Raw genomic sequence first — 10,804 nt, 5'->3', positions numbered from 1 at the left:
CAAGTTATTCTCACCCCTAAAAGAGATACTTATACAAAGTATGTTGTGAATTAGTTTCTAGTTTATCTATCTGCACTTATTTAAAAAACAGAACACCCCCCCCTGAAATAGACCCAATTTACATAGGCACAAGCCCAGGTTTCATACTAATACGGCATTTAAATACCACACTAATTAACCACAATTTGGAACAGCACATTTTTAAAACGTCTTAATTATTCACATAATTTCCTTGTTTAAAAATGGAATAGATGGCAAAATAATCTGTAGTGATCTATCTGAACATAGTAAGTAGGACATTTTATTACTACACAGAGCAGAATTCTTATTTAACAAAACCCACTCATTTGGACCTCTTAAGAAGGCTTATATAATAATAAAAGCCTAAATCATTTTTGCATCTTTCCAATACATACTAAAAATGCAAATTCAATGTTTATAATGTATTAAGTGGAAGCCCAAATGCTGATTTTCAATGAATAGGTAAGATATAATTTGGGTATACCTGTAGAAAGGTGTCTAGATGATTTATTAAATTCTTTTTCTACTTTTTCTGTTTGTCGAGTGCAATCTTTACTCATAGGTACTACCAAAGATCAGTCTAGAAATGGTAAAATTATGGTTCCCATTATTTGTGGTCTCTAATGAGATTTTACTATATTAATATTCAAGAGCATACATTTTTAAGGATGCAAATTTCTATTCCTTCATACCCAGAAATTAAATTTTAATTCAACAAAAGCAAATGAACTTTTATCACTTATAGAGAACATAGAAATAGGTCCTGAATATATGTATACTCCATATACCTTACTAAGAGCTTAAAAGAAAATGGAATTACTTATTTCACGGCAGCCTGCAAGGAATAATTATGTAATAAACGACAATAAGAAAAAGCCACTTATCATATAGTCTAGTCTTTATTGAAAGACTTACTTCAACTGTTGTTTACAGCTTTGGCTTAAGTTGGCCAGTCATTTTAGCCTCTCACTGCCAGCAGACAGAAAAATCAAGTGGTAATGGCACAGGGGGAAATACTAGTAGAGAGATGAGAGCAAAGAAGATGGTAGTCAGAAACACTTCACCAAAAGAAATCTCAAAGTGATTATGAAATAAACATTTTCTTGCCTGCCGAAGAATCTCTGCTGCTGTTTTTAATGAACATGGAAAATGCAACGATTCTTAGGCTTAAATTGGATCAAGATAGCACTGACTTCACTTTGTGTTATAAAATAGTCTTGAATATGTGTTAGCTTGACAGTTGTATTTTAAAACGGTGCATTTCATCTGGATAAGTAGCTTTATTTTTAAAAAACCATTTAAAATGAAATAACTTCCATTAATTGAACTGAGCATGTAATGTTGTTCTTTCAGATAAGACGAAGGACACTTCAGTCGTATGTTTACTATGCAATATAACTAGTCTGGATCATTTTATTAAATCATAGAATATACAAGCAGCTGTATTTAGCTGGTACTGTATTTAGCTACTTAATCTACTGGCAGACCAAAAAAGGTAAATTGAGAGTTTAATAGGCTTTTCTCAATATATATATATAAAAAATCTTTAGTTCAAGTTTCACATATATTTAAGAAATTTTAACTAGGAGGTATAATTAATTTGAGTGTTCTCCTTATAAAATATAAAGTAACTTTTCCATAACATCCCCCAAAGACACTAACCATGAACAAAAGAAATAAGGGTAAATTTTATAACAGAAAAGTGTAATAGATGAGTACTGTGGTTAAAACTAAAGTGCCATAAAAATTCTGGCCCAAAGATGAACAACTTCAGACCCTGTAAATTTTCATGTTCAACACATTGCTAAACGGGGGAAGAAGGAAAATACCAAAATTATTGTGTAGACCAATTTATAAAACCATCATTATTTTAAAGCTAACTGTAAGACATCAAAAGTTTAAAAAACAGTAATCTGTGGGTGCTAGCTGAATCTTATTACTTAACTGTAAAGAGTTTTCTCATTTTGGTGCCCAGACCTCAGAACATTTCAAATACGCTGCCTAAACATTTGCACCCCCTAGCTGTCAGAACTCAAAAACATAGGATTTTTATCTTTTACATTCCTGCTATGATAGAAATTTGAGGCAGATTTTATGCACATGGCCTGAAAAATACCTCAGAAGCAAATGTCAATCTTACCCAATCAATTCATTTACAAACTCTGCACTCATACAACTCAGCCTCTGTTCAGGTTTGTCTCCCATGCACACTACCCACAAGGAAAAAATTAATTAAAATAAAAGTCACAACTCTGTATACTATTTAAGTTGAATATCCAATTATAAATTGGTACATCAAACTGTCTAAATAAGATGTTTTAGCAATCTTGTTAAAAAAATTCTTGGGCAAAATATATCTAATTTTAAAAAACACCCCAAGATTTTTTAAAAACACTGTACTATACAACTTATAGGAACCTTGAAATAGGTTTACAAGGTTTTAATCAAGGTATTTACATACCAAATGATGTAAAGCAAAAAAAGGAAAAAAAAAAAGAAATCTAATTTCCAATGACATTTTAAAATCTACTAATGCATCAAAGATTTGTATGAAATTAAAATTAAGGCTTTTTCTGTATAGTAATTTGTATAATTTTAATTTTACATAGTAGCCAACCTTGGAAATGTCAGTCTTAAACATTCTTATTCATCCACTGCATTCAATGCAGTGTAGTGTGTTAAGTGTTACTTCAAATAATTACATTGCTGCTACTTCTATGTTGAAGCATGCTTTTTAAACACTGTATTCCATATTTACAATGTATATCATTTAAACTTCATGTAAAAGCATAAGAATGACTGTCTGACTTTAATACAAACACCATACTTGGAATTTTCCCCCCAAAATGAAATGTAATTTACTACAGTTTTAATAATCAACACTTTTTAAAGTTTTAAAAATATGTCTTAATCTGGACCACCAATATTTGCTCAAGTAAGTCAGACAATGCTGTTCCTTATTTAGGTTGCAAGATTTCTTCTATCAGTCTGGCTGCAGTTGCTTTAGGCACAGAGAAAGTATTTCCTCCAAAGCGACTCCAAAATCATGCATTTCTTCTCAATATCACACTTTTTTTCTGCTGACTTCAAATGTGGTCCACCTTGGGGGAGGGGAGGGGAGTATCAAGGTTCAAGATGAACTTATTGTGATTCCCAGTTTTCCATGATCCTCCCTTTTTTGCTCTTTTAAAAACACAGTGAGTTAAAATACTGAACAGCAAGATAAAAATGGAATAGTATCTAAGAATCAAAATGTATTACCCATTTCTCCTATTATATCAAAATTTGTAGTCAGAATTGTCTTAATTGACTTTATTGTAGTTTTTGTACACAAAGAAAAATCATGTTCATATCCATCATGAACAAAAACTTAAAAAGGCAGAACTAGAAGACATGTGTCCTTCACCAAAGCAAAGCTGTGCTAAAGGTTCCAAACATTTCAATTTTTAAAATAAATATTTTCATTTTCCGATGTCTACTTTCATGTCTTCAGAGTGTCACAAGGAAATTGAAGCTATCATGAATTACATTTTGTTTAGAGTCCCAGCTCACTGTGTTTGGTAACTGGCCATGCCATATCCAGCCTGGTTGGGAGGAGGTATTACAGGGGGAGGGGCTTGTCCTTGGGGAGGCTGAGCACCAAATCCACCCATCCAAGCAGCTGAAGGTGATTGACTTGGAAGAAAAAAAAAAAAAATCTTCAGCAAACGCAAAGAAAAAATTATCTATACAGTTATACAAAAGTCAAGCAGAGCCTAATCATAAACAAGAAATCAACATACTTAAAACACAGAGCAAAGAAATAAATGATACATATCCACATATGCAAAATATATATTCTAATATTAGTCTTATATTTTTGCTAAGATAACATATGACTTCTCTGAAAAGTATCTCAAAACTGATTTTTAAAAAAATGACAAATGATTCAACTCATCATCTACCCATCATATATTGCACACATGGTATATCAATTTATAAACAATTTTGAAAACACAAGTTTACTTTGTAAACAGGAGGAAGAACTGGTGAAAATAAAGGTTTGGGCTGGCTAGAAAAAGCACAAGGGACCAACACAATCTATCAATAAAGGAAAAAAAGTGAGCTACTTTATATTAGATAAATTTCGGAGACTTCTCACACAAGCCAACAGGCATAAATCATTAAATTTCTGAACATATCCAGACAAAGATCTTTTCCATGAAAAAAAAAAATAAACAAGTAAATAAAACAGTTATATAAGAAATGTAAATCAAATTCTACCAACTGCTCATAGAGATAGGAGGACACATCAAATGTTACCCCAAACTCCCTTTCCACCTAGATAATAAAAAGCAAATTTTTAGCATTACAAATCATTTTTCATAAGGGTTCTACAATGCTTATAATGTCACACAGTTAATGCCACATAGTTCAATGTATTTAGTTTAAATAGATTCTCCCTAGGAAAACATACTTTTTAATTCCTTTTGTCGGAACTATATGTTTCTATACTGGAAAAACTCAAAACAACTTACTCTACTCCAAATCCTTGTTGATTCCATGGTTGCCCATATACTCCATAAGGTGGTACTTGCCACCCATTTGCCATATACTGTCCATACTGTTGTGGGTTTCCATAAACTTGGCTCCACTGGCCCCACTGACTATAGTCGACCTAGGAAAAAGCAAATTACTGTTTTAGAGAACAAGTAAGAAACACAGTATTTGAAGAAAGTGGGAGACAAGGAAGAGAAAAACTAAGCACCCTTATGTGAATAGGACTCTGTTATTTATCATTGTCTAAGTTTATTGGGGTGGTGACACCTGTGAAAAGAAAGTATTAAGATTCAGTTAATACCACAAAATAATCACTTTTGAAATAGCATTAATAAAATCAACTGAAAGTAGCTATATGCTTTACTTTTTTGTCTGCTTTCTTTTACAGTTCATAAAGCTTTTATGTAGATATGTAAGAAGGAAACCTTAAAAAGTGCTATGAAAAATTGAATTACCTGTTGGAAGTTTTTAGTCATATCAGGAGATTCTTTACCCCAATAGCATTTAACAACATGTCCTTCAATTGTAGTACCATTCACCGAAACAATGGCATGGGCTGCACTTTCATGGGTAGAAAATCTAAGAGAGGATGAGAATGAAGTTTTTTGTTTTTTATTTTTTTAAGTACTTAGTAAGTAATACAGAAACTCCTTAATTTAAAACTATCAACTTGGTATTTTCCTAAAGTACATCATGTAGGAGTTTAAAGTTCTACATTGCAAAGAAGTACTAAAATAACAAACTCTGATACCTGAGGGGATCAAATAATATAACTGAAAGGAATGGATCAAATGTAAGGTAGGATTTTACCTGACAAATGAATAGCCCTTCTCTGGAAAAACTCTGATTTCCATAATCTGCCCAAATGGTGAGAATGTCTGTCTCATAAGCTGATCTGAAAAACAAACATACAAATAAAATATTTAAGGTTCATGTTATCATGAAATTGCTGCTAATAATGATGAAGTTCCAGAGAAGGGGATTAGAAAACCAGACACTATACCTGTTAACCCAGAAGCAATTCCTCCACAGTACACAGTGCAATTTTTTGGACTTGACTGGTTTACTACATCTTCAAATCTCAACTGCTTAGTGTTATCTATATGCAGAAAGAAAACAAAAAAGTTGATGGGGCCTCCCTGGTGGTGCAGTGGTTAAGAATCTGCCTGCCAATGCAGGGGACACGGGTTCGAGCCCTGGTCCGGGGAGATCCCACATTCCACGGAGCAACTAAGCCCAGGAGCCACAACTACTGAGCCTGCGATCTAGAGCCCAGGAGCTACAACTACTGAGCCCGCATGCCGCAACTACTGAAGCCCACACACCTAGAGCCCATGCTCTGCAACAAGAGAAGCTACCACAGTGAGAAGCCCGCGCACCACAACAAAGAGTAGCCCCCGCTCGCCGCAACTAGAGAAAGCCCGTGCGCAGCAACGAAGACCCAACGCAGCCAAAAAAAAAAAAAGTTGATGGTTATACAGCATTATAAAACTGATTACCATATACTGTTAAGATATGCCTCATTGTGGGGAGAAATAGAATTTTTTCTCCTTGACACTATGATTTGACCTATAAAATCAGCTGGTTCACAGCTCCAAATATACTTGCATCAAAGCCCAGTTATTTTCCCACAATTATATTGAAGATAAAATGAGTCTTGAAATGCTAATAAAATATCAATTTTAAGAAATTAATACTAGTTTAGTATTAATTTCTTAAAATTGAAATTTTATTAGTTTAATTAGTTTAATACATGATTTTGTGAAGTATCCATTAAAACATATAAAGGAGACATATCTCACTTTCTTGTGTACTTTTAGGTGCAGGTGGTTTACGTGTGGCCCAATTGGTTCTGATTTGACGACCACCCAACCACTGACCTCCCATATGCACAATTGCATTTTCTGCATCCTATGGAGAAAAAGAAAAAAAACAGCAATTACAAACACAGAAAAGAGTGGTTCATAAGACTCATTAAGATGAAATAAAACGTTGGCACTTCTGGATCCAATAAATCATATCAGTAAGTGACTCATTAAAGCAATATTTATTTATAGATTTTAAAATTCCAGGATAGGGACTTCCCTGGTGGTCCAGTGGCTAAAACTCTGCGCTCCCAATGCAGGGGCCCAGGTTAAATCTCGAGTCAGGGAACTAGGTCCCACATGCCGCAACTAAGAGTTCACATGCTACAACTAAAGATCCTGCAACGAAGATCGAAGATCCCGCATGCAGCAACTAAGACTCAGTGCAGCCAAATAAATAAATTAAAATATTTTTTAAAAAACAAAAAAAAACCCCAGGATAGTATTTAAGCATCAAGGGAAACTATAATTCAAACATAAAAGACGAAAATTACAATCCCACTGACCACCAAAAAAAAGGACAAAGTTGTTTTCAAATATCTTAATTTTATGGTTGATTTGTAATATGACTTTTACTGAAGAATATCTAAAAACTCTTGATACTATGGTCTAAATATCACCTAACCCCCCCAACCTACCTTCTAATAGCAATGGACTATGACACAAGATTTAAAACTTAAGACGGAAGACTTCTGCATTATGATTTAAAATGCTGTAAAATTGAGTTCTACAATAAACTGAGTAAGGTATGGAACTCATGCCCCCTACAGTGGAAGTGAGGAGTTGTAACCACTGGACTCTGCTAGGGAATTCCCAAAAATTGAATTTAGGAAGTAATGTGAATTTGCAATGAATCTAAGCAAAAAAAGGATACAACTCCTGCCCTTCATCTTACTGCTTCAATAAAATGTAAATAATTTAAGTTGTTGAAACTGTTCCAAAACATTAATACCAAAGCCCATTTTATTATCTGATGTTACAATTAATGCAAATGCTTAGATATTTGGTATCTCGTTTTTAAATACATGCAAAAATCAAGATGAATTGCTTAAAATTTCATTTACATAATTTGCTGTAGTCATTAACGTCCCAGCTACAAAACTATGGATAATAATTAAAAAGTTAAGGGACTTCCCTGGTGGTCCAGTGGTTAAGAATCCGCCTTCCAACGCAGGGGATGTGGGTTCGACCCCTGGTCGGGGAACTAAGATCCCACATGCTGCGGGGTAACTAAGCCCACACACCACAACTAGAGAGCCCGCGTGCCCCAGGTTCAGAGCCCACATGGTGCGCTACAACTGGAGAGAAGCCCATGAGCCACAACTAGAGAGAAGCCCACAAGCCACAACTAGAGAAGCCTGCACGCTGCAACAAAAGATCCTGCATGCCACAACTAAAACCCAACACAGCCATAAATAAATAAATAAATAAATAAATGCATTTTAAGAAAGTTAAAATTGAGATTTTCATGGTTAAGACAAATATAATTTTTTAAAACATTTATTTATTTGGTTGTGCTGGGTCTTAGTTGCAGCAGGTGAACTCCTTAGTTACGGCATGCATGTGGGATCTAGTTCCCTAACCAGGGATTGAACCCAGGCCCCCTGCGTTGGGAGTGCAGAGTCTTAACCACTGTGCCACCGGGGAAGAAGTCCCAAGACAAATATAATTTAACTTCCCTTCAAATTCTGAGCTTAGCTCATTTGTCCTAGTTGTGAGTTTTACTTCTAACACATCTTACCCTTACCAAGTCGCAAATGCAAGCTTTAATATACTTCATTATAATCAGCCTATTTTTCCCAGTTATTTCCAAGCTTATGAAAAAAAAAGAACGAACTACACCTTATTATTAAAACAAAATTACACAATAGTTGTTTGTAGTCAACATCCAAAAATATTCATTAATAACTAAATTTTGCATTAAATTCAAATTGAGTTGAAAGAACATACCAGTTTATTATAAAAAGATACAAAGCCATAGCCTTTGGATTTTCCAGTTGCCATGTCTTTGACTACTCGGGCATCCCTGTGAAAAGAAGCACAGCTAAATGAGGGAAGTAAAAGTCATCCGCAAAATAAAAACTAAAAGGAACCACACACACTGTATTGTGAGCATGTTTTTAAATAAAATTCCAGTTAGCCCTAATTAACTACAGCCATTCCTGAACTCTCCCTAACGCTTCTTTACCTGTTAGAAAAAAGCAGTAGGACAAAAACATGTAATAAACATGCAACCTAATCAAATAGCCTGTGCTTTCTAAACTAAATGCTCAAATTTGAAGATTAATAGGAACAATAGTTTCCTTTTCTAATATTCTATTCGCTAGTGTCCGCTAAGGTTTACTGCTTCTATAAATTACTGTAACAATGCTAACTACTTTACCATGCAATCTCTAAATAGTTAAATGTCTTCTGCCTAGTGATACAAAATATATGAAATATTAAAAAATTGAAAAAGAGGAAAAAATAGGAATTAAAAAGGCATACATGGCCTGTTAACAGATTTCTTTATTTTTCTTGGTCAATTCTCTACCATCATTTTGGAGTTTGGGCAGCTGTAAATTTTGAAAAATTGACATTTTCAGAAATTTAAGAAAGGAGAATAAAAAACTAACAACAATGCTAAGCACACCAGTACGAAAACAACAAATTTACACAGAAATTTTAGTGAGTAAGTTAAAATGATTGGAAATATAGAACTCCACTGAATATAGAATGTTAAAATGTAAATACTAAAATATGTATATATAAATAATGTATAATAAGAATAAATAGAAATGAGAAAAAAATCTACAACTGAGTTCCAGTGTGCACAGTTCCTTGCAGTTAGCCTTCAAGATCCTGTCCATTCTTATGAGCAATTCTGCAAAATAACCAGAATGCTATTACTTTTAATTGTGACTTGGACTTTAGAAAAACTGCAGGTCTCAGGTATAAATATAGATTGAAAAACAGCAACCTGTATTATTTTTATACTGATTTTTAAAACAGTACTACTTACCACATCTAGATTAAAAAGCAAAGTAAATATCAAAATAGAAAATTAAGAATTAAATCAAATAAATTAAATCTACAGAACAACAAATTGTAGAGAGAAATACTGTTGTTCTTAGGTGAAACGTATTTTTGTAAAGTAGTACTAAAACATTTAACTTCAATCTATAGGAAATAAATACATAAAATAAAGTGATTTTAAGCAGATAGATAAATTGTGATAAACATTTTATAGAACTTGTAACACTTTAAATTTTCCAATATATTTGATCAAGTAACATACAGCAAAATCTGAGCACCAACTTAGTTAAAAAAAAAAAAAAAAAAAAAAATCAAACCACAATTGGGCCCTACCCTAGCAGAATCAAATACCACTAACAAAAAAAATCTACTAATTAATCCCACATTTATGGCTCAGACATTGAAACATTTTACTACTATAATAATGCTACTTTTCAGCTAAAATAGCAAAACACATTTATCATTATAATTAAACATGTACATTTCTAATTTCACAATATATCCAAGGATTTACCTACTTTCCCCATTTATAAATTCCTCCTATAAAAGTTTAATACACAGTATAAATCATTTATTTTTGGTTAACCCATATCTTTAACAACCAAATTTTGAAAACACTTGACAAAAAGCTGGACTTTATAATAAGTTTTACCACTCAAACATCTGCTTTAAAGATAACAAACAGAATCACTTAATTTTTAACATGTTATACACAGGATTAGATGAAAACAAGACCCCAAAACACTGAAATGACATTAACATTTTCAACATCTACTAATCAAAAAAACAAAACAAACAAAAAAAATCACACTAACTAGGGAAAGAAAATCTTAATTCTGATATAAGTTAATCATGTACAATTTTGCCTATCACTACTGAATACAGTATTGATTATGATACTTACGATATTTTACCAAAGGGGGCAAATGCTGATTTGATATCTTCTGTTGTAATTTCTGGACTCAAATCCCCAACAAACACGTGGAAATGATCTGAAATCAAAGCATTTGGTAATCAAATACTTAAGAAGTCAGGTACTAAACCTTTTTTAGGCAACACTAAAGGAAGAAAAAAACCTATTTGAGCTGGTAATGCTGCCAAGGATAATTTCAGAACTCTTCCACAGTAAAATGCAGCAGGAGTACTTACTGGAAGTATCTTTTTTCTGGCTACTTGGTGTTGTTGCCCAGTTTACTTTGACCTCCTAAAAATAAAGATTATATTTAATAAAATTATTAGGCATGTCATTATGAATCACAACACTTACCACTTATTAAATCACTTTATCAAGCAGGATTATTTTGGTAAAAGCACTAGGCTGAATAAAGCAAAACCATCACTTGGCACAGCTGAATATTTGTTAA

The 10,804-nt window shown here is 33.1% G+C and overlaps 1 protein-coding gene across 8 annotated transcripts in view; it reads right to left on the bottom strand.

Annotated features, from left to right (window-relative positions):
* Window positions 1-901: 901 nt before the first annotated feature.
* Window positions 902-10,804, bottom strand: part of TIAL1 (TIA1 cytotoxic granule associated RNA binding protein like 1) — a 23,351-nt gene continuing 13,448 nt past the window's right edge. For 6 of the 8 annotated variants that reach the window (XM_059052473.2, XM_067024551.1, XM_067024550.1 and 3 more), the window contains 9 exons: window positions 10,590-10,644; window positions 10,345-10,432; window positions 8,376-8,451; window positions 6,363-6,471; window positions 5,564-5,659; window positions 5,371-5,455; window positions 5,016-5,139; window positions 4,539-4,678; window positions 902-3,696 (listed from right to left, as the gene is read on the bottom strand). In XM_059052473.2, coding sequence (XP_058908456.1) covers window positions 3,570-3,696; window positions 4,539-4,678; window positions 5,016-5,139; window positions 5,371-5,455; window positions 5,564-5,659; window positions 6,363-6,471; window positions 8,376-8,451; window positions 10,345-10,432; window positions 10,590-10,644 — 900 coding nt within the window. In that variant the 3' untranslated portion in view covers window positions 902-3,569. Of the gene's footprint in view, window positions 3,697-4,538; window positions 4,679-5,015; window positions 5,140-5,366; window positions 5,456-5,563; window positions 5,660-6,362; window positions 6,472-8,375; window positions 8,452-8,912; window positions 8,972-10,344; window positions 10,433-10,589; window positions 10,645-10,804 lie in introns of those variants that run through there. The other 2 variants (XM_059052476.2, XM_059052475.2) reach the window with 2 other exon arrangements.

This window comes from Kogia breviceps, chromosome 2, assembly GCF_026419965.1.
Source record: "Kogia breviceps isolate mKogBre1 chromosome 2, mKogBre1 haplotype 1, whole genome shotgun sequence".
In the NCBI taxonomy this organism is placed as follows: Eukaryota; Metazoa; Chordata; class Mammalia; order Artiodactyla; family Physeteridae; genus Kogia; species Kogia breviceps.
This window is presented reverse-complemented; position numbering and strand designations above follow the sequence as displayed.